The 24,893-nt window shown below is 31.7% G+C and overlaps 1 protein-coding gene and 1 long non-coding RNA gene across 3 annotated transcripts in view; one reads left to right on the top strand and one right to left on the bottom strand.

Annotated features, from left to right (window-relative positions):
- The window catches only part of LOC143065435 (putative ubiquitin carboxyl-terminal hydrolase MINDY-4), a 30,708-nt gene extending 5,877 nt beyond the window's left edge, over positions 1 to 24,831 (bottom strand). The window contains exons 1-13 of the mRNA XM_076239003.1: positions 24,690 to 24,831; positions 21,316 to 21,435; positions 20,419 to 20,629; positions 16,940 to 17,130; positions 12,245 to 12,672; positions 11,550 to 11,853; positions 6,593 to 6,681; positions 6,128 to 6,226; positions 5,305 to 5,371; positions 4,808 to 4,873; positions 3,743 to 3,813; positions 2,192 to 2,255; positions 1,599 to 1,763 (exon numbers count right to left, since the gene is read on the bottom strand). Coding sequence (XP_076095118.1) covers positions 1,599 to 1,763; positions 2,192 to 2,255; positions 3,743 to 3,813; positions 4,808 to 4,873; positions 5,305 to 5,371; positions 6,128 to 6,226; positions 6,593 to 6,681; positions 11,550 to 11,853; positions 12,245 to 12,672; positions 16,940 to 17,130; positions 20,419 to 20,629; positions 21,316 to 21,435; positions 24,690 to 24,770 — 1,956 coding nt within the window. The 5' untranslated portion in view covers positions 24,771 to 24,831. The remainder of the gene's footprint in view (positions 1 to 1,598; positions 1,764 to 2,191; positions 2,256 to 3,742; positions 3,814 to 4,807; positions 4,874 to 5,304; positions 5,372 to 6,127; positions 6,227 to 6,592; positions 6,682 to 11,549; positions 11,854 to 12,244; positions 12,673 to 16,939; positions 17,131 to 20,418; positions 20,630 to 21,315; positions 21,436 to 24,689) is intronic.
- Positions 8,212 to 10,846, top strand: LOC143065436 (uncharacterized). Of its 2 annotated transcripts, none has more exons than XR_012975470.1 (3): positions 8,212 to 8,741; positions 9,476 to 9,544; positions 10,306 to 10,846. It is a non-coding gene; the product is annotated as an uncharacterized LOC143065436 (long non-coding RNA). The 2 variants fall into 2 exon arrangements; XR_012975469.1 differs by having other exon boundaries at positions 8,212 to 8,974.
- Positions 24,832 to 24,893: the final 62 nt, after the last annotated feature.

The following is a 24,893-nucleotide window of genomic DNA, read 5'->3' as shown; positions in this document are numbered from 1 at the left end:
ATCTCCATTTATAGTTGACAGATTCTTTTTTAGAAGCATTTTTTAAAAAACTTTCATTTTGTGAAACTATAGATGTATACAGCATTCATTAGTTAGTGTTTTTATTTTTCTTCTTCTCAATTGTTAGCTTGTTTCAATTGAAACTTGAATGCACATGTTGCTTGCTAAACATAATGCAAATTAAAAACTATCTAAAAAAGTTTCAAGGCTTATATATATATAGTTTGTACCCCATACATGCATTTCATCTACAACCAATCAGTGACGGGAGAGAAGATACTAAATGAGAAAACCAAATACATCTACAACCAATCAGTGACGGGAGAGAAGATACTAAATGAGAAAACCAAATACATGTACAGATACGTATACTTTTACGATAACTCTTTTTTTAATTTCCTAGAACATCTGCTTTGGTGTTGTTTAGAATAAAACTGTTTAAATTGTGACATCATACCCATGCAATACATGTTTTATTGAAGTATGAATCTACTGTAGAAACATTCGTGGGGTCAAAATTTTGCTGTTTTGTCACTATATAAGATTTCATGGGGATTTAATTTTGTGGTTTCTAGTAATTGGAAGTGGTATTATATGGAGGTTAAATTTTCGTTGGGGTTTTAATTTCATGGATATATTCTTTCCATGAAATAAATGAAACTAACTCTTTATCTACCACTGACGGATATATACGCGGTAATTAACACCGTTTAGTTCGTAGTGACTGATAAATCCGCTTGCCAGATCACCTGTGTATTCGCAGTGACTGATCTATCCGCTGTAAACAATGCATGCGCAGTCATGTTGACGGATATTCCCGTAAAATATACCACTGTTAAAACTCTTTAGATTGGACAATACCTAGGGGGAATCCCGAAATGAACCAATCAAATTCAGTTTTACAAATGAATAAACTTTCAACTCGTATATTCCTTTCCATTGAAAGGTAATATGTTTACATTAAAATACATTGTTTTTAACACGTGTTTTTGTTTGCGAAATGCGATTGAAACAATGGCCGTTAAATGGGCTTCATTCTTCCAATCGGAGGAAGAAGATGAAGAGTTTGAGGGTTTTAAGCAGACTAGTATAGACGAAAGTGAAGTTAGGAGGCTACTTCTAAATCGGCAGTGATATCAGTTAATCGGAAATAGTAAGCGAGGAACCGGAGTTAAATAACGACATTTGGACAAATAATTTTGTTTTTCAACATATTTATTGACTTAATTAGTGTACATAATTGGATCAAAATCAGATATATAAAAATTCAAACAATTGTGAATTAAATGCATTTTTTATTTTTAATTTCTATACAGTAATTGCTTAATAATTTCATATTTAATTGCACCGCCGTAAAAATTATCACACTGCAAAATATCTCTGGTAGTTAGCCTACAAATCAGCTGCAGTAGCTAACTAATAAGCTGTATGTAGTAGTGAACTGTATGATCGCCTGTGGTAGATAAGAAGTTAAATCCTCCATGAAAATTTCTGCTTTTACAGTATTTACAAAGTAAAACAAGTGTGTCACATTAGAACATGATTTTATCTACAAAGGGGAATAAGTCTGTCTTATAAGAACCTCTATTGACCTTTACCTGACATGATTTGTAATGTTCAAATAAAGAAAGTAGTCCTACATCGCTCCTCCCACTAATACCTTTGAGAACCATTGGGGGTGATCCATCTCCCGATTCTAACTCCATAACATCATTGAACACATTAGACACTGCCTTCCCAGTCAGCAGTAAATTCACCAAATCCTGAAATGAAATGTCAGTATGCCATATAATATGTAAAGTTTGTCTAACATAAATATGATAAATTACATAAGTAAAACATGCTAAGTACCTGAAAGGTCGATAAGGAAACAGAGCACCACATTTTGGTTGTAATGCCAGTGAACAAGTATACTGAACCGATCATATAGCAATGAAAATCTGCTAGAGGATACAACAGTATTCCTTTATCATAGGAATAAATGAACTGTTCCAGGTCCAGAGCTGTTAAATTTTCCTTTATCATAGGAATAAATGAACTGTTCCAGGTCCAGAGCTGTTAAATCTATCTAAGAGGAGTAAGAAATCCATATCTCTATATTTCTTACTTTTGTAGTATCAACTAAAAATAACATTGTCAATTACTGTAAAATGATGTATTTTTGCTGTGTTTACATTTCTTGAGTTCATACCTGAGTACAGTAACCATGAGCTCCCATTAATTTCCCTGTCGGCTCATCCATATCACTCTTGACTCTGTCAATAATCAAACAACGTATATAAAATAACACACAAACACTTCACATTAGGTATAAACAGCATACACATATATCAAATGTCTTTTTTTCCCATTTTGAAATGTTTACCTTGATAGGGTATTGTTTTGATTGACTTCAAGAAAGTTATGATGAAATTACATGACATATTAAAGTCATATGAAACCTTAAATTAAAAAAATATATGCATATGTTTTTTTTAAAACTAAATGGATAGTTTTCCTTATACAACTTATGTACATATACTTTTTTCTGAGGAAAATTCTTTAATTTGTCCACATTTAGAAGAAGTTAACTTATTTTTAATTGCTTGCTGCCAGGAAGCAATTCGCCGACATATTTTCTGTATGCATAGTGAACTCAGCGTGACCCTCCTCGTAAAAATCCGGTAATAGCAATACGCATGAATCTGTCATTAAAATAAACAATTACCTGATTGTATATGTTAAACATGTGCTAAATACCCATGATTTTTGTTGATTATTTACTATAAGGTGACAATCGGTAAACTTCGGCTTCAAAACACGGCATTTAATGAGTAGCCATATTTGTTAAATCATAACAGACAGAGAAAAAAAAATTGACGATTATACGATATATTTACGTAAAAAATGATAAAATCGTGCACAGAGGACTAAGTTTATGATATATACATGCATTTGTTCAAGAATTGGATAAACATTATTTTTCACCAGTCACTCGTTTCTTATGAGTTTAAGATAGAGATTTAAATGTTGAAATTTTAGGCGTCAATTTTTTAAATTAAAGATTGATTGATTTTATACATCATTGTATTTACAGATATGAAGGATTTTTAAAAAGTGTATTGGCATATAAAAAAACAAAAGCTGAAATAAGACTTATTTTATATCGATTTAGAATTAGCTTCTCTTTTTGGGTAACAAGGGGCCACATGAAATTCTTTATTCCTAAGGCAAAAATTCCATTGGTAGAAAAAAAAGCAGATCAGAAAACCAGTTGTTATCAGACTTTTGCATGTTTCCCTGTTTAGAGTAATTTACGAAAATTAGTCATCCAGTAAATTATAAAATTATAGAAAACTTTATTTTGTATTCATATACTGGAAAATAGTACTTCAATTAATGGCAGTGACTTATAGTTATCACTATGACTGGTCTTCACTCTTTCTGATTACTGATTATATAGAAAATGTACAATAGCTCAATCTTGGGTTTGCTTTGAACAATTTGAATTTATGAGAATTTTTAATAACATAGTTCTTCAATGAAATAAACATAATAGTTATTGAAGAACTGGTCATTATCGTGATAAATGGACTGCCTGTATGACATTAGTATTGACTTTGACTGCGGTCATTATCACTGTCTTATTCAATACCACTGTCCTGTGGACAATCCATATATCAGAATAATGACCAGTTCTTCAATATCTATTTCATAATTACAAAGCTATATAAAGAGACAGGACAGCTGAATACAAACTTACAGATCAATATAACGAGACAAGATAGCAGAATAAACACACAATATAGCACCTCCCGTTCCATCGCATTCAAACTGAAATACACAAAATAAACAGATAGAGAAAAAATTATTGTTCCTATAATTATTAAACCATTACCACTTTGGAGAAACCATTAAGACATATGCATGATGACTTTAATACACTATATTGAGATTATGTACTATGTCATGTTAAATTACACAAACAACGTAGGCATAAATATTTGGAAAATATATTGACTGATGTTGAATGAATATTGAAATGATTTGATGTATAGTGACAATATTGTTTCTATTGACAAATGAATATTTATTATGCATGTTGAATGATGCTTAACATCTCTGCTTAAAATATTTAGACTATATAGTATTTAAATGCTGAATTGTTATGAACATTCTGTGTAAATATTCATACATTTTTTTATATAGTAGTTTCTAAGCCTGAATTAGAATGAAAATTTCTGTGTAAACATTTAGACAATATAGTATCTAAGCCTGACTTACTATGAACATTTCTGTGTAAATATTTAGACAACATAGTAATTAAGCCTGAATTACTATAAACATTTCTGTGTAAATATTTAGACAATATAGTATCTAAGCCTGACTTACTATGAACATTTCTGTGTAAATATTTAGACAATATAGTATCTGAGCCTGACTTACTATGAACATTTCTGTGTAAATATTTAGACAATATAGTATCTAAGCCTGACTTACTATGAACATTTCTGTGTAAATATTTAGACAACTTAGTATCTAAGCCTGAATTTCTATGAACATTTCCGTGTAAATATTTAGACAACATAGCTTCTAAGCCCGACTTACTATGAACATTTTTCGGTAAATATTTAGACAATATAGTATCTAAGCCTGACTTACTATGAACATTTCTGTGTAAATATTTAGACAATATAGTATCTAAGCCTGACTTACTATGAACATTTTTGTGTAAATATTTAGACAATATAGTATCTAAGCCTGACTTACTATGAACATTTTTGTGTAAATATTGAGAAAATCACTGCATAAAATATATCATACTCACCTGTCTAATATTTTGTAATACAAAACTCTGCAGGTCTTCATAGCTTTTAAAATGGTTGATCATCAACTACAAAAGAAGTTAAAAAAAACTCCTGGAATGTCTAGGTTGCTCTATATACAAAAAAAAAATGAAACAATTATCTTTATATTTTCTTAATCTCCAAAGGGTGATTGGGGACTAGAAATATGGTATCTCTTGGTTTTCTTTTGACCAGTACATGTAGTAAAACCTTTGCAAAAGTGGGGAGTATGTTTGGCTTTGTGGGATGTCAAATTGGGTCAGAATGGTGATGCTAAATCAGATGCCTTGTGTAGAGTGCCATCTTTTGGACATCTTGAGTAATGTAAGAAGCTGGAGGATTTAGCATGGGTCAAATAACATTCAACTAAGCTGAAATAATTTTACAATATTCAAATCAAAAAATACATTAACTTTAAGAAAGTATCTCAGTAAGAAAAAAAACTTGTCAAACAATAAAGTGTTGTACACATACTTACAGTTTCAGTATAATCATCATATTTATATTTATTGCTACTTCCTTGGAACTGAGATTTCCCTGATGGCCTGAAACACAAATATGTATTATCTTATATTTCTTATTATATATATATTAATAATAAAACAGCAAATGCAAACTTCAAATAAAATTATATATCTTTAAAAAATTAAATTTAACAACATGGACTATTGAGCTTACTTCATTGTTAATTTACAACACACATAGTAGTACAAGAAATAAACATTAAATGTTTATTCATTGTTTATTCAATTATGCAGATTTATATATATTATCTCACATTGACCATGTGTTTCAGTTCATCGTTTCTATAAATGCTTATAATTACTTCACTCAGAAAAGGTATGTGATTGTTCAAGTTATGGATCTGCAGTTTATTGGAAGTCGTTGCAGCATAAATGAGCTACATGAAAAACATCAAGGTCAACATTCCTTGCCAAATTAACCAACTATAAGATGCATACTTTACACATAAATATTTTTGCATACTAGGGTTCACAATAACAAAACTACTCTCATGTATAGCAGTTTAAGTTAATATTATCACTATTAAAACAAAAAATGACAATACCCAATTATATCTGTCTGGTTAACAGCCTACATAAAATTACCTTTACATAAATACAAGTAATGTGGATTCATTTGTTTTCCCCAGTACTCATTTTTGTGGATTTTTTTTTACACTGAACATTTTTAACATTCAATCTTTCACCTTTATACAGGAAATCAATCCACAAATATTAGAATTCTGCAGTTAAAATGTATCCACAGTAAGCTTAAAATACTGGTTAATAATGACTTACATGACAACAACAGCAGTTTTGTATTCACCACATCTCCAGAATATCTTGGCTAAAGCTATGGCAAGGGCAGTGGACCTCTCTATACTGGTAGGTTCTCCACTGATAAATATAGGAAAAGGAAAATATTTTCTCCTTATATGTTTTTTTTTTAAGTACACCTGATAATTGTCAGATTTATAATAATAGAAGTGTTTTAAATCCTTCTTCAATACAAAAACTAATTAATTAATATGAAGGCTGGTGTTTTCTGCTCCATTACACAAAGTGGTTTTTATATGTCACACTCTGTCCAGAGAACACATTATAGAACTTCATTACTTAAATATTGTTTGCTATAAAAAAATATTTCCCAAATAAACATGTTGATTCAGCTGATAAGGAATAGCTGTGAGTATCGAAAAGATAAGTTTCTATTATTTTTCCTGTTTATTTGCTATTTCTACATATGAAACAAATACTACTTACAATCTATTAAGTGGAATTCTACCGTCTTTGAACAATAAAGATTGTAATACCGTAGCTTGAATAGCAGCCATAACACCACAGGATCCACCCTACAATGATGTACAGAAACTATTAAATGACATTTCATGGTTCAAATAATACACAGTTACAGGTATTAAATCTAATGTCATCACAAATTCAATCTTGAAGTTGTAACAGGTCTTCCAATTGATATTTTATCGTGTGTTTTTCTATGTTGTGATGTTATACAATTGTTTCAGAAAAAGGGAGAAGGTTTGGTACCATTAAAACTTTTAATCCTGCTGCAAATGTTTGCATCTGTCCTAAGTCAGAAATCTGATGTACAGTAGTTGTCGTTTGTTTATGTAACTTATACTTGTTTCTCGTTTCTCGTTTTTTTATTAGACTGTTGGTTTTCCTGTTTGAATGGTTATATTGGCACCTGGTCAAATCGGCAGTGGGTATAGTCAAATCTGCACCTAGTCAATTTTGCACCTGGTTAAATTGGCACCTGTTGTAGTCATTTTGGCACCAATGTTAGATATGTTTTATATATTTTATTATATTTTTAGGTGGGTGTGGGGTGTTTCTATCTTGAGGGGTCCACTTCCTATATACAAGGTGATAGGATATGTGCCCCTTGAATAGGTCACCTTTTCAGGCTTGAAAATATGTGAATAGGTCAGGAAAACTATCAGAAATATTTGATAAGGTCAAGGGTGGGGGAACAGAAACACATGGTATTTAAGGGCTTCATTGTTTTATTAAGTTTTTGAAGAAAAAAACAGCAATATATAAGCTACCTGTAAATAGTTTAAAGAACAAAAATGTTAATTATGTCACTGATAAATTAAAGAGGGTGGTAATGGGGGTATCTTTATGATGAATAATGGTAAAAATACTTGCCAAATGACATTTATGATAATTTTTGGTGCATGACAATAAATATGCACTTTCTTTTAGACTATCAAAAATATTTGATAAGGTCAAGGGTGGGGTAACAGAAACACAGGGTATTTAAGGGTTTCATTGTTTTATTAAGTTTTTGAAGAAAAAACAGCAATATATAAGCTACCTGTAAATAGTTTAAACAACAAATAAGTTAATTATGTAACTGATAAATTAAAGAGGGTGGTAATGGGGGTATCATTATGACAAATAAGTTTATAACAGTAAAAATTCTTGATAAATGATGTTAATGGTAATTTTTGGTGCATGACGATAAAATATGCAGTTTCTTTTAGACGATAAAAAAAAATTGAATAATTTTTTTCCAAAAATAACAGTAACAATAATTATTTGAGACCTCTAATGAATCACAAATCATGATAAGGATATTTTGACAAATCATAGTACAATTTTAGCCAATTTGATGCTAACAGTAGCCGGAAATGGCTGTTCGATGCCTGACGGTAAAGGGCATCACTACCCTCATTCTGGGAACAGTATATCTAACATATATATATGTATAATATATATGTTCCTGCCTCATTAAAGATAAAACTTTTTAAAAACAATAAATTTAGGAATTCATTTTTAACAATGTATCTAATTATTTTATCCAACCCCAAAATGACTAAAAATAAAAAGATCATTAATACATTTTTAGGATTATTTATATATGGGTCAGGATCCCTAATGGACCTTGAGATGAGGAACTCAGATGACGTTATTAAAAAAATATTAGTCCGCCATACAATTGTGGATGCTGTGATTTTAAAAATGGACATAAATGAACAATAAGAACTGTTTTATAGAGCTGATGTGATGAGAAAAGAAATATGTAGATTTGAACTGAAATAAATTATTAGAAAGGACATTTTTTTTATTGAATTTTATGATCAGAATTTTGGGATTATTTCATGAGGAGAGTGACATTTTTCACCATCTTCAGGGGTCCAGCAATTTGCGAAAAAAGTAATCTCACTTGCCACCCCGAAAATTTAACCAGACATGTATAAATGTACCAGCTTTCATATGAGCCATCATACATGTTCAAGTAAACGATATGGACTGAGCAGCGGAGGAAAACATTACCATTACTGCCTATGGAATATTAATTGTAAATGACCCAAATTAGAAGCATTATTCCAGAAGTTTTCAAACTGATTTATGGATGATTTCACCTTGCACACCACCGAAAATGATGGTTAGTAGTTTTTTTTATTTATACCTAGTTATTATAAATGGTTTAAGATAAATATTATTGATAAAGATCAGCAAAAACTCAATGAAATTTTTGCTTTTAACATGCATTACTGGCACGGGGCTGAACACTTTTTTTAGGCACAATCATAACTTTGTTTACTTCCGAGAGATCCGAAAGGAATTTGTTTACTATATTGAAAAAGGCTAGAAATAACTTTTAAATATTATTAAATTGTAAGTAAACATGACACAATATAGTCTTTGTTATGTAATTATCACTCTGGTCTACAAGAATACCTGATAATCAAGGGAGATAACACACTTCATACGAGTAAAGTGAGATACATCATCGCATGTGCTTTTATCCAATGATTTGACATTGGTCAGTAGATATCATATGCAAATAAAAACAGAAAAAACATGTACATGTTTTAAGAAAATCATGAATTATTATTTTGCAAAACAAAAAATATTATCATTTCTCAATGAAAAAGGGGGAGGTCAAACCTTTTTGCAAACAATATTTCTGCACCTATTCAACTATTAAGCTAGTTAGCTACTACCCATTGCTTCTAATATAAAAGGTTTAAATGAAGGTGGCTAAGCCACAAGGGAGAAGAATTTGTCTTCTTTGTGATTAAACTTTCAAGAATAAGATTTTTCTCTCTCAATGATACTTATGTATTTAAATCAAATGGTAACACAGCCTGAGTATTTTTTTGGGTCTTATTTCAGTTCCAGACATATCGTTACTTTTTAACCTGAGATGGCAAACTAGAGGTTTTAAAAAGTCCTGAATAACTGGTAAGCATTTTGTTTTATTAGGCAAGCTCTTAATTGTTTATTTATGGTATTTATGCAATTGAAATTACAGTCGGTATGTTAAAAATATGCTAATATGAAAACTGTTGTTATGGTCTTGGTATTAAATGAAAAGGCTTAGTTACAGATCGTTTCGACTCAATATTTCGAGCTAAATCTTGCGGCAACTGTTTCTCACGTAACACTGCAAACTATATTTAGCACTATTTTGATCTGTCGTTATTTAATGACACCATAATACATGTGATGTCACAATGTTTCCTTTAAAACCTCATGTGGATTTCTCACTGATAAAAGGTTTTCACTGAAATACATGTAAAAAACATTTTTTCTCAAAAAGAATTATGTGAAAGGACAAGTTTGAAAATTTGCACTATATTGCACTCTAATTATATGATAAGGATGACTTTCCCAGTAGTTTAGAGTGGTTTCCACAGTATTAAATACCCGATTTCCACTAGTAAGAATAATTATTTTGGTGTTGTTTTTTTAATAAAATCTTCATTTTTGCATAATTTCTCTGTCAAAATGCACTTTAAGGCACAAGAAAGTTTTATAGAATGCTTTAACAGGGTCTGTGTATTGTAATTGAAGGTTATAATCAGAAGTTTTGTACTTGTTTTGACTAGTGAAGGTATTCTGGAAGAAATTAATTATACATACACATTGTATTCAAAATAAATGAATATAGCGACGAAAGTGTCATTGCCTTATAGTGCTAAAACAACTTTATTTTTTTTCAGAAATGGACAAAAATACACAGATTTATTCAGAATGTTATACCGATGAAGATCACATAAAAATATTTGGAAAAATCAGAAGTTTGGATTTCAATATGGGTCAGGATCCCTAATGGACCTTGAGATGAGGAACTCAGATGACGAAATTAAAAAAAATATTAGTCCGCCATACAATGTGGATTCTGTGATTTTAAAAATGGACATAAATGAACAATAAGAACTGTTTTATAGAGCTGATGTGATGAGAAAAGAAATATGTAGATTTGACCTGAAATAAATTATTAGAAAGGACATTTTTTTTATTGAATTTTATGATCAGAATTTTGGGATTATTTCATAAGGAGCGTGACATTTTTCACCATCTTCCGGGGTCCAGCAATTTGCGAAAAAAGTAATCTCACTTGCCACCCTGAAAATTTAACCAGACATGTATAAATGTACCAGCTTTGATATGACCCATCATACATGTTCAAGTAAACGATATGGACTGAGCAACGGAGGAAAACGTTACCATTACCGCCTATGGAGAATTAATTGTAAATGTTGACCCATATGTAAATCATATCAAATATCATTGGATGCGGAATTGACTTTAAATGGGTGCCGATTTGACTAGATGTCGATTTAACTTTTTCTATGGGTGCCGATTTGACCAGGTGCCGATTGGACTTGTACCCCATGTGTCGAGCCTACCCAAAACAATAAATAGTTATCCCTATCTATCCATTGTGTAGGGCATACAATACAAAATAGTATAAACAAGGCTGGCTACATGTTCCCTTGAAATGTCACATGAAATAATATATAAAAAAGAAGATGTGGTATGATGGTCAATGAGACAACTATCCACAAAAGACCAAAATGACACAGACATTAACAACTATAGGTCACCGTACGGCCTTCAACAATGAGCAAAGCCCATACCGCATAGTCAGCTATAATAGGCCCTGATAAAACAATGTAAAACAAGAACGAGAAACTAATGGTCTTATTTATGTAAAAAAAAAAAAAAATGAAAGAAAAACAAATATGTAACACATAAACAAACGACAACCACTAAATTACAGGCTCCTGACTTGGGACAGGCACATACATAAATAATGTGGCGGGGTTAAATATGTAAACATACCACTATGCTGCTGAAAAATTCTGCAGGGCTATGTTAAGTAATTTTTTTATGCACATACTTGAAATCTTTTTTATTTAATGCTTTACCAATAACCATATATGCTCTATTATTAGCTTACCTTTTTTTGGACAAGACCATACTGTAATTTAGGAATATCACAAAATGTAAAACTTTGATACCGCCATTCATCATTAAAATTCTGATTGCCTGTTCCAAAAACTACACTTTTCAAGTTAATGGCAGTTTGCAATGTGATTGGACGTGCATCTGTAAGATTTTGTATAGGGCGTGAGGATGGCATAGCTGGACCTAGTTGTAAATCAGCAAGGTCATTATCTAGATCATCAACATCTCCAAATTCTACATCGCCAACTTTAGATGTTAAGCTTTTGGCACTCTTTAACGATGAAGATGATGATGTCCTGAAATATACCTCTGTATAAATAAACAGCAAAATGAATCACCACATTATTGTAAAATGTTTACAATGTATCAAAGGCATTAACATTAAACAAGAAGTTCAGTTTAAAAAAAAACAATTCCCTTAATCTTAATTTTAAAATGATATTGCTATCTAATCATGCAATGATTCTGAGGAACTGAATTTATTCTGAAAATTGACCTGTCCTCTAAATCGTGATAACTAAATAACAAAGCTGCTTTGAAAAGGGGATAAGATGTAAAGTTATGGTCAATTTGTAATCCTAAAGGTATCAATAATATCTAACCTGTTGATATAAAACTCTGGAATAGGTCTAAACAACAAAGCAGCAATATTTTCATAAGAAGCATAAATTGTAGTGTATTAATCACCTTTCTAGGCCCCCTCTAGTTGGAGGTCTCTGTAGAATACTGGAATCTTCTATACTATAGGTTACTGGTTCTTTGTCTTGTTGTCTTCTGTTTGATTTGGGTCGACCAACTGAGGATTTGGGACGGGATTCTGAAGCATCAACTTCTAAAATATCCTTTATGGAAGATTTTCTTTCTTTTTTAATTAAACTGTCAATATTTTCAATAATTGGTTCAGAGCTCACATGAATCATTCTAGGATTTTCTCTTTTCAATTCAGGAACCACTTTTTTTACTGTTAGACTGTCATTATTAAAATCTGAGGACAATTTATCATTTTTTATAATATCATGTCCTGAATTCAAATCTGAAAGATCTAGTTTTTTCCCTCCTCTTCCAGATGATGACAGCGGTCGTGGCTTGTGAAAGTTTCTGCCTTTTCCAAGAGTCTGAAATATACATCAAATAACAGTAACTAATTTTATAGAAAACTTGTTTTGAAATGAGTTGTAAACCGCTTTAATTCAATATAAAATTCTATGAGAGCCAGATCAAATATTGATTAGAAAACAAAAGTTGAGCTTTCATTCAAATTCATTTAAATGACATCAAAATTAAAATTACAATAAAATTGAGAAAGGAAATGGGGAATGTGTCAAAGCGACAACAACCCGACCATAGAGCTGAGCAGACAACAGCCGAAGGCCACCAATGGGTCTTCAATGTAGCGAGAAACTCCCGCATCCGTAGGCGCCCTTCAGCTGGCCCCTTAAAAAATATGTATACTAGAACAGTGATAATGGACGTCATACTAACCTCCAAATTATACACAAGAAACTAAAATTAAAAACCATACAAGACTAACAAAGGCCAGAGGCTCCTGACTTGGGACAGGCGCATTGCGGCGAGGTTAAACATGTTTATGAGATCTTAACCCTCCACCTATACCTCTAGCCAATGTAGAAAAGTAAACGCATAACAATACGCACATTAAAATTCAGTTCAAGAGAAGTCCAAGACCAATGTCAGAAGATGTAACAAAAGAAAATAAATAGAATGACAATAATACATAAATAACAACTAGCAGTTAACTGAAATACCAGCTCCAGACCTCAATTAAACTGATTGAAAGATTATGTCTTCATCATATGAATATCAGGGACAATCCCACCCGTTAGGGGTTTAGTATCATACTTTCATAAAACATATGAGAAGAACATAACCTGTGTCATGCTGTTTTTTTTAAATAAATCATGTAAATGTGTTAAGTCCGATGCAAAGACTCTACAAGTGAATCAATATTAAAACCAAAATATGCAATCTTTAAGGCCAAAAAAAAATATATGTCTGTTTCCTGTTTCCCAACCGACCCCGACTCAAAGCCCCCGACCCTAGATTTTTTTATTCAATTCTGGAAAAAAATCGTTTCAGGTCCGGAAAAATTCGTTTCCATTCCGATCCAGATCCGTATTTTACTATACCCAAACAATCAAAATTTCTGCTCCCAGCACAAATGTGATACAATTAAGGTATAAAAAATGTTGACACTGGGAGGATTATTCAATTAAAGCTTCTTTAAAGAGATTAAATAATTTTAGGGTACAGGACCCTAACCAAACATGACATTTAACCATCTGCAAATCTGACAGGGAGTGCAAAAAAAAAATCAAAGCCTTAAAGGCTGTAAAAGCAATTGCTGCCATGTTAATGTTTGGGGAATTTTATTTTTCATCCACATATATACAAGAATTAAACCTGACATGAGTGTTGTCTAGTTAAAAGTAAGAAGGTTTTAACTTTATATAAATAAAAGACTTTAGCAGAAAGTCATTTTTAATATGTTTTATATTTCACAAGGAGACAACACGTTTACTAGGCTAAAGTTGGGGTCAAATATACATGTGCTGAAACATATAACTCAAAAAGAAATCATCATGGATTATCCCCTGGTAGTGTTTGTAACTTCCTTGGCAATAATTTCCTTTATTGATTTAATTTTAACAATTTTCATTATTAATTTATATTTAACCATTAACACAAATGATTAAGTTAAAACATTTCAACTTTCCAGACGCAAATGTTAAAAAACGGGAAAGAAATAAAATATCTTACAAGACATAAACATGTAAAGAATAAATGTATATTTCAGCTTAATAAAAATATTTTCATAACGTTACTTTGTCATCATTTTTAAAACTAAGTTCCAAACATTATTGCTCAGTTGATATGTGTCCTTCTGATGCGGTACGAGCACAGGCACTTGTTTCTATCCATAGGAATTCTCATGCAATCCCGAAAAGGGGGGTCATCACAGACAAACATGACATTAAATCGTTATCACTGAACTAGTATATATATTGTATAGGGGCCAGCTGAAGGACGCCTCCGGGTGCGGGAATTTTTCGCTGCATTGAAAACCTGTTGGTGACCTTAATTCTGCTGTTGTATGTTTTTCTATGGTCGGGTTGTTGTCTCTTTGACAAATTCCCCATTTCCATTCTCAATTTTATTATACGAACAAGAACAAACAGCTCTACGTTGCTTTGATATTTATCAATTTTCAGGAAACATTGCGAAAAATGATCTTCAATATTTCGAAAACATGTGAAATAAAATTGCTAACACGGTGGACCGTCGAGTGTCAACAAAAGTAGTAGACTTGTTCACTGAAAAGACGAGGATAATGGTTTCATCTGACATTTGTTATGCAAACCCAGTTTTGATCATGATATTTAAAAAGACGTACTTTTTTTCAATCTATGTATTAATAAACTAGAAAATTCCAAATTGTAAATATCTCTTCATCTGGACCGACTTGGCATCTACTACGTTTGGATGGGTCCATTTCATTAGTAAGGTGATCGATAAATATTACGGAGTTTTGACAGAAAAGGAAAACGAACTTATTGTTATGTGTTTTCAACAAGGGTTTCGTTCCGCTAAATTATTTGCGCAAATAAAGTTTGTCTATTTTTAGATTACAGGTAATAATTTGACGTGATTTTGATTTTACGATAAATGTATGAATGAACGATAATTTTATGAATGAACAAGAGCACCTGACCTCTTAAAGAAACACAAATTAAACATAAAAAACCGTATTTATTAGGAGATAATTCAGTTAAATTTTCAATACTAAATCAACAACTGAAATGAATCCATATTTTGTTGAAACATCGTACGAACGGCGGAAAACGGAATCGCATTTATAAAAATGTACTTTTTTTCACTCGGACTTCTATGTTATTTGATAGTCAAACGGTTGACCCTTTAAATACAAAAATACATCTACAAGAACATATTCTGAAACTTCTTAAATCCACTAACTTTTTTTTAAAGTTTCAAGCTATGTATTGCATTAGAAAACATACATAGGTGTTAAAGAATGACTGACCAGGAGCCTGTTTAACAAAACACTATGGCTTGATCTGGGCGGAGTCTCTGATCTGGGTCACAAAGATGGCCATACGCGACGGCATAAAAGCAATTGCTTTAAAAAATAAAAAAATAAAAAAATTAAAAAATCCCGACCTACCGACCCTGATTTTTTTGCCTTGGCAGCAGGAAACAGACATATATTTTTTCTTGGCCTAATGACCTGACAACAGTATCATAACTATATCCCTTCTTAATAAGTCTGTTTAAAGGTTTTGTAAGCTTTTGAGGTGAATACTGACATTTGTACAAAGCTGTATCAATATAGATTATTAAGACATTTTTGTAAAGTAATATACCACATCATTTTATCAAGTAGTTAATTCTGTTGTCTTTCAAGTGGACTTTTTGTCAGTCTTATATTTAGATACTTTCTTTATCATCAACAGAATTTAGTTATATTGTCAAATAGTTGAGTATTCACATTTCTCAGCATTTTAATATTAAAATCAATATTTAGGCTGTATTTACTGTGTCTTCAAATTTAATACAAAGTTTGACAGAGTCATTTTCATTAAGCTTTACATGTATACATACTTTACCTATAGAAATTCAGTATTTTTTGTTCAATGAGAGGATTTTGAAATGTTGAAAATTTTTGAAACAGTAAAATAGGCAGATTTGTATATTTCACTTTGTAGTTATATGTTGTCAGATATTATATTAAAATGGATAGTTATTCATCATAACTTCAAGAAGTTTAATATTCAACAGAATTTGACCAATAATAGTTGACAGAGTTGTCTCCCTTGATTAATTTAAACAAATGTATCTCCCTTTTCACATACAATTCATTGGGAATAAAAAAGATAAGTGAAATAAATGTCAATAAAAAAGCAATTCAACAAAAACAAAACAAAGAAATCTTGAGGTCAACAGACAATAGACAAAGTGTTCAAATAATATGTTCAGATTTTAATTAAGAGAGTCATAATGGGGCTACTTTTAGACGCTCAAAAAATCAACTGGTTTTTAATATTCAGGTTAAATTTTTTCCAAAAAAATCGGTAAAGATAATTATTTGAGACCACTGACGAATCACAATAAGGATATGATGACGAATCATGGTACAATTTTAATCAATTTGACACTAACAGTAGCCAAAAATGACCATTTGAAGCCTGATGGTAAAGGGCATTACTACCCTCATCAAATATATATAACACCTTGTGTATGTAAGTATTCAATGGAAATCTTCAGCAGTAAAATATCATAGGTAATGATAAAAAATTCAATTGTTTTTTTTAACTTGTATTTACTTTGATCACATAACATACATACATCTAAATTTGATGTAACTGGACCACCCATATTTTTAATTTTGGCACTTCTTGGTCTAGTTTGTGTTCTATGTGGGGGGTCTATTTCAGCCACAATAGGCGTGTCCATTAGTCCAGCTTTTCCATCACCAAGAACTGTGTGACTTTCTACATCATCTTCAATCAGTAAGTCACCAGATCTAACTGTAGTATCTGTAACATATAATTTAAAGAAAGTCAGAGGATGAAAATCAAAATAACATATTAAGCTGGTTCCTACATTTATATAAACATATTAAACTGGTTCCTACATTTATATAATCAATGTTTACCTGAACTTCTTGTGGATCATAATTCAGAATATGGAAAGTTAAAAAAATAAAAGCGCTGTAAGCGCTGAAGGCATTTAACCAAAAACCAAGGCAACCGTAATTATGAAAACTGTGGCAATGTTGCCTCAATATTAAACATTCATATATAGTACATTCATGTTATTTAATGATTTATTTATTAAGGCAAATAATTTATGTTATCAAGGATTCAAAAGCAATGCATATATCAATGTATATTTTTTATGGTGAGTCTGCAGTAGTACAAGTTCCCAATGATTGCAGTTGTTCTACTTGGTAGTTAACCTTGGTTTTATTTGACTGCTAGGAGTTCAATTTGACGTAGTATGAACATGTAATAATATGAATGGACTGGTATCCCTGGAAAGAAAACTGAGTTTGTGTTCTATAGTATAAAAGTTATGAGACACGAATCAGACAAATGTTCACTACAACAGGGATCAAAGATGAGGTCTGACTGACTTGCCCATAGTAAATGTAAATGATTTGTTATTTTGTCCCCTACATATGAATATATATAATTTAGGGGTGGGGATCTCAACGGTTTTCAAGTTCTTAAACAAGTAGGGGTAGGCAGAGGATTTAGGGGGCAGGAGGCCCCCCCCCCCCCCATTTTGGGAAAAAAATTGGTTGCTTACATAGGAAATCACTGAAGCGTGACTGGAGCGGGCCCCTCTTAGGTCAGTCAGTGGGCCCTACTTATGAAAATTTCTGGATCCGCCACTAGGGGTAGGGTGACCCAAGGGACTTCCCCTACATTTCATTTTATTTGTTATATTGTCCCATACATGAATATATATGGTTTAGGGGTGGGGATCTCATTGGTTTCCAAGTTCTCAAACAGGAAGGGTAGGGTGACCCAAGGGACTCCTCCTATATTTCATTGAATTAGTTATATTGATCCATACATGAATATATATTGTTTTGGTGTGGGGGTCTCGACCGTTTCCAAGTTCTCAAACAAGAGGGTTGGGATGACCACAGGGACTTCCCTTATATTTCATTTGATTTGTTATATTGTCCCATACATGAGTATATATGGTTTAGGGTAAGGATCTTGACCATTTCCAAGTTCTCAAACAGGAGGGTGAACAGTGACCTCAGGCACTCCCCTATCTTTCATCTGATTTGTTATATTGTCCCATACATGAATATATATGGTTAAGGGATGGGGATCTCGACCATTTTTAAATTCTAAAACAGGAGGGGTGGGGTGACACCTAGCGACTCTTCCTATATTTCATTTGATTTTTCATATTGTCACAAACATGAATATATATGGTTAAGGGGTGTGGATCTCGACCGTTTCCAAGTTCTCAAACAGGAGGGGGTGGGGTAACTCCAGGGACTCCCCCTATATTTCATTTTTTATTTATTATAATTGTCCTATTCTTGAATATATGCAGGGGCGGATTCAGACGGGGGAGGGTTGCGGGCTTGCACCCCCCTTAAATTTGCAAAGCATGGGTTGTTCTCAGCTTAATAAAGAAAATTCCGATAATTTTACCTCAATTTTTTTTTAGCCTCGCTCTGCTCAGCGAAAATTTAAGTTTGCGCGCCTCCTAACCTAAAATCCTGGATCTGCCCCTCATATGGTTAAGGGGTGGGGAGCTCGACCGTTTCCAAGTTATCAAACAGGAGGGGGGTAGAGTGGCCCAAAGAATGCCAACTATATATCATATGATTTACTTACATTAAGGTATATATAATATAGTTGCATTATTTGTGAAAATAAAGAATGAAACTTTCAGCTACTTTAATTGACCCTTCAAAATTGAGAAAAAACAAATAACCCCTCGAAATTGCAGTAATATGTTTACACTTTAAAAGTATCTCACATGCATTATCATCATTTATCATTTATAAAGAAAATTTAGACTGTGACCATGAACATGTATATTGTTAGATATTGGATTTTTAAATTAAAATTTATCAAAAAGTAATTTTTAGTTTCTGAATAAAATATTTTTCTGCTTTTTCTTTCTTTTACATATATCTTTTGGTTTACAATACTAGTGTTTATATTCATTTACCATGCATAGATGTATTTTTTCACCTGCTTGGATTTATTTTGTAAATGATCGTCAAACCCGGAATTACCCTTATCCGCTTCCGGAATCGGATCCGATTTTGTCTTCACGGCCGCCATTGTTATATGTTTACAATGTTGTTTTTGTCAATCAGATACGATTTTACTCGAATTTATACAATATTTTGTTGTCGATTTTCTGTATAAAGTTAGCGGTTGAACAAAATGAACATCGCCGTCATGAATAATAATCGGATAAAAATAAGTTTTTAGCTCGTTTAATTGGAGACTTTGGTGAACATGGTGAAAAGGTTTGCAAAGTAATTTCTTATTTTCTTTCAAATGTAAGGCGACTACGTCGGGCGTAGCTAGAAACCAACTATCCTAGTCGAAATTCCGCTTGCAAAAGTGGAAGGTCATGGACCTCGGACCACCGCTAATTTGCACACCTGCCTCCAAATTGAAAAGCTACGAAAATTTCTTTTTCTAATTTGAAATTGCCGCCAACAGCATGAACAGTTGAATTATATAATAGACTACTGACATAGTTGTACTACGTATTGATGACAAACAATATTCCTACGACTTTTGTCATTTGGGAAATCTAAACTGCTTGTCTTAAGAGATTTTCGGCGATTAAGTATTTCATACAATTGTTCTTTGACATCTTAGCTAAAAGCACAAGTCATAATGAACTACACAAGGATTTTTAATAAGCACTACTTCCTATGTGTAACTTTAAAACTTTTGGATAAATCGACGATCATTTAAGGTTTTTCTGGTCATTTTTTTTGTAATCCAGAATAAAAAGTATTAAAAAAGTGTTCAATTAGTTATATATAACATAGTAACAAGCTAGATAATAACAATGGCAAGTATTTCAGGATTTATTGGGTAGAACACAAATCTAGGGTGCTCGCATAATGCAGCTTAACTGCATAAAAACGGAAACCTTTTTGTATCCGCAACAAACTTAGTATTAAAAAGTTGGGGATTCAAACTATATAAAATTTTGCTTTAGCTATATTGAAAATCTTTGGATTGCCTTCTATGAAAGTTTGTATGTATACAATTTCTTTTAAGATAGAAAAGCGTTTCATAAAATCAGAATTAAATAACTACTTTTCTTAACAGGTTGAGATGATAGCCTGTTTTGCCTCTGTTCAGCAGGAGAACTAGGCCTGTCTGACGCAGGACTGATATCTAGGATGTCTTGAGGCTTTGTTCTCTGGGCTGTAGATGGTCTACTTTCAGACTTTGACTGACTGGCTCCATTCTCAACAAAGCTGGCAATGATTATTTCTAGCATAGCTCTGAAAGGATCTTCCCTCTCCTGGTAAAATTAAAACAAAAATATTCAGGCTCTTTGTTCAAGGTTATGGTTGTCTTTCTGAAATTCTTTAACATCTCATCCCTTATTTTTTTTATTTTTGTTTTAATATTATGTCAAATTAATTTTGTTCAGTGTATATTCACTGGTTTGTGTTAATATGTCTTTCTATGTTCTGATGTTACACTATTGTTTTAGGTAAGGGTGAAGGTTGGTACCTTTTAAAATGATTAAACCCCCTGCACCTGTCCTAAGTCAAGAACCTGATGTTCAGTTGGTTGTTTTTTGTTGATGTTGTTCATAAGTGTTTCTTATTTCTTTGTTTTTTATATAGATTAGACCATTGGTTTTCCTTTTTAAATGGTTTTACACTAGTCATTTTTGGAGCCCTTTATAGCTTGCCGTTCTGTGTGAGTCAAGGCTTCCTGTTGAAGGCCATACTTTGATCAGTAATGGTTTACAGTAATACACAGTCTATGAGGTGAAGAAAGAGTTGGTTGCTTGAATGTTAGATGGGACTGTAAGTGCTTGAGGTAAATAAAAGTTTGGTCAATGAACAGTCCACTAAATGTTAGAAATGTTTTCCTATAGTATTATTATTCCATGCAAAAAACAGAAGTCTTAGTTTGTTTAGGAGGAATTTACCTTATATCTATATATGTATGTTATATAACCACATTTAAACTGACCTTATTTCTTTTCATTAGTCTTTCTATGTGCAATTCTTTCATTAGAGACTGTCTATTACTGATAGCTCCTTCTGTACGTGGCATTTCCTCATCCATAATTTGTAGAGTATTCTTGAGTCCCTAAAAGAAAAAGAAAATATATATACATGTAGATACAAATTAAATTAAATTCCAAAATGCTCTTAAAGTCCTTTAATTTTTTACATCTTTTCTCCAACCGGTTTCACATATTTGTAATAATCATGAATGATAATAAATGTAACTAATGGGTAAGGTAACGTAACGATAATAAGTCTGTAACAATACATAAAAGGGATGTAACCCTTACAAAAGTTGAGTCTTATCTGTTTGGGCTTGGTTTGTATTTTTAGATGAACATATTTTCTTTATTAATTCTCATTTCTTCAGTGAATTGGTCGTCACATTGATAGATTTGGACAACATAGTATTTTGGTAATTTATTGGTAGCGCATAAATCCAGGTGTTCACTAACTTTAATCATTCTTGTTTCTGGATTTCGGATTTGTTGACGGTGAACTGTAAATCTCTTTTGTAATTTACAGAGGAGATTTACAGTTCACCACAGTAATGTGTTTCCTGTTTGGCTCATATAATCTTTTTAGCACCCATTAGATTTAATCACATAAATTAAATTTCCTGATGCGCATGTAAAAGAGTTCTGGATGGAGAGTTGTCTCATTGGCACTCGCACCACATCTTCCTATATCTAATTAATAGTGAAAATCTCTCCAAATTTTAATTCATTTGATTCTCCTTCCATAATATTTTTACAAATACCACAATTTGAACATCCATATTTTTTGGGATGAAGGAGATATTTCGCAATGGTGAGTAACTTCTTTAAAGATTTTGACTGCCTCTTACTTTTAATAATTTTCTGAGTGGCTAGAGCTCTTTTCATTCTTATTCTTATTTTTGTATCATAATTCAAAGTGAGGACAGACAAAGACAAATTATGGCTTAATTGGCTATTTTTTTTACAGAAAACAATATAAATATGAAAAAAGAAAATGCAGTATGATTGCCATTAAGACAACCCTTAACAATAGACCAAATGACACAGAAATTAACAATTACATCTTACGGCCTTCAACTGCTTTGTCTGCAAAATAATTAATAAAAAAAAGTTTGTTTTTTTTTAAAGCAATTTTACCAGTTTTAATTAGGCTGAGGAGAATATTGACCTGACCAATTAATAATTTGTTGAAATACACCTTATTGCTATTTCTACGCCATAACTTAACATCACAAAAGTTCCTGTAAATTATTATAATCATGATAATAGAAAAAAGTAAAATCACAAAAATACTGAACTTAAAGGAAAATCAATTCGGAAAGTCCATAATCACATGGCAAAATCAAATAACAAAACGCATCAAAAACGAATGGACAAGAACTGTCATATTCCTGACTTGGTACAGGCATTTTCAAATGTAGAAAATGGTGGATTTTACCTGGTTTTATAGCGCTTACCCTCTCACTTTGATGACAGTCTCATCAAATTCCGTTATATTTACATTGATGCGTTAACTAAACAGACACAATAAATAGAATAGTCAAAATATGGGTACATCAGTCATCATCGTATAACAATTTTAAAAGGAACAATTTAACAGAACACAAAAACATCTATCTACAAACACATTCATTGATTTGTGTGTCTGACGTCAGAAAATTTTATACGTCATACCCGATATGACTGACGCCACAATGGAAAAGTGATTGTTGTATGACGTCAACAGTTCAAGAACAAATTCTCGGGTCTAGCAGAACAGATTTCCATACATGTGATGAACTGTGAAACTCATATCAGGAGATTTTGAATTTTGGTCAGGAGATTAGGACTCAGATCAGGAGGTTTTTAATCGACATAATATTGTCATAAATGTAACTGTATAAAGTAGAAATTGCCTTTAACAAACATTTAACAGTGTTTTTTTTCATCAAATTTCAATTAAAATGTATTATGTTTATACTATCCTTGTTGCCTTTCTATTTGAATAATATCACATTATTAAAAAAAATCTGTTGAGAAGAATCTGTTTATTGTTTATTGTTTATCATTGGTAACTGTATAGACAAATAAGAAAGAAATATACATGTATGTTTCAGTTTGTAACATGATAAATTAAAAAAAAAAACAATAACAATATCATTGCATGGTCTATTAATAAGCATTATGAAAGTCATATTTCTAGAAACTTAAGACTCAAACATTGTTAAATGTTTTAGCTATATTTGGCTACATGTATGTCATTGAAAATCTACTATACTGACTGAAATTGAAAAGGAGATTATAGAAGTAAAACTGACAAAGATTATTAATCAGTTTGAAATCTACATCATTGTACAATCCATTACTGTATTGGAATAAATGGCAATTTTTAACAGATGATGGAAGTGTTTAACGGCCTTGACTGGCTTTTCAGCCCTCGTACAGTCAGTATAACAGACAACAAATGGAAGCTTTTAACAATATTGACTGGCTATATACAGCCCTTGCACGGTCGGTGTATAACAGATGAGTCAGACTTTTCATATAAATTTCAATTTTTAATCCTTGAAAAGAAGTCTAGATTCCTAAAATAATTTATATATTTATATATTTTTTATTTGTCCCAAAACATTTTAATTCATTAAATAACCATCCTTATATGAATCTTTGATTAAAATATTATTCATTTATCATGTTTATATTCTTTTTACAATTTACATTTTTAAAAGCAAAATAACTGAAAACAGGATAAACCAAAGGGAAGTTACAAAAATTTATTATAAGTTTTTATAATACACAACGTCAGTTACCCAAAGGTAAACATCGTTAATTACCAGTATGTTTGACACCCAAGCTGTTACGTGAAGCCATATAATTAGACATCTTCTTTAATTAACAGGTAAAATTTAACACTGGTGTCAATTACACCCGTAGGGTAGTAAGAAATTTCAAATTATCAAATATGGTGTCCGTAAATTTTCATTCATAAAATATTTCATACACGGAAGGAGATCCCTGAAAACAGGATTATTGTACTCCCGCCGGGAGGTTCACATGTATGGATTTCTAGAAAGTGATCAGGTGTATAAGACAGATAAATTAATTAAGTTGTCTCCCTTTATGCAGTTTGTTTTTATCAAATTTATTTGTAAGCTGATTGAGCCCTGTTAACAAAATATTCAATGGAAAACAGGAGAATCCAACTAATTATTCACAACATGTTTCCATCATTAGTGTAACTGATATGATTTTGTATTCTTTCAAAATAAAAAAAAAAAATTTTAAAAAGTAGAACTCTAAGCCTACTGGCAACACCGGCCACCTATTATTAAGTATAATGTAGGTATATTTACATCACCTTTCTACTTAAATATTCTCGAACTATAGATGATGCCATGCATTCTATATGTTCGTTCCCCATATTGGCAGCTTTCGCCATAATTTCGCGATTAAACTTTCAAACTTTACTTAGGACGGCCATATTGAAACATTCTTGTGGAAACGGGATTTACGTTGTAAAGAGATTTGTGTTATTTATATATTTTCCCATGATTATGATTCT

The sequence above is a fragment of the Mytilus galloprovincialis genome, chromosome 2, assembly GCF_965363235.1.
Source record: "Mytilus galloprovincialis chromosome 2, xbMytGall1.hap1.1, whole genome shotgun sequence".
Lineage (NCBI taxonomy): Eukaryota > Metazoa > Mollusca > Bivalvia > Mytilida > Mytilidae > Mytilus > Mytilus galloprovincialis.
The sequence above is the reverse complement of the archived record's forward strand: the minus strand, read 5'-3'. Positions and strand labels throughout refer to the sequence as shown.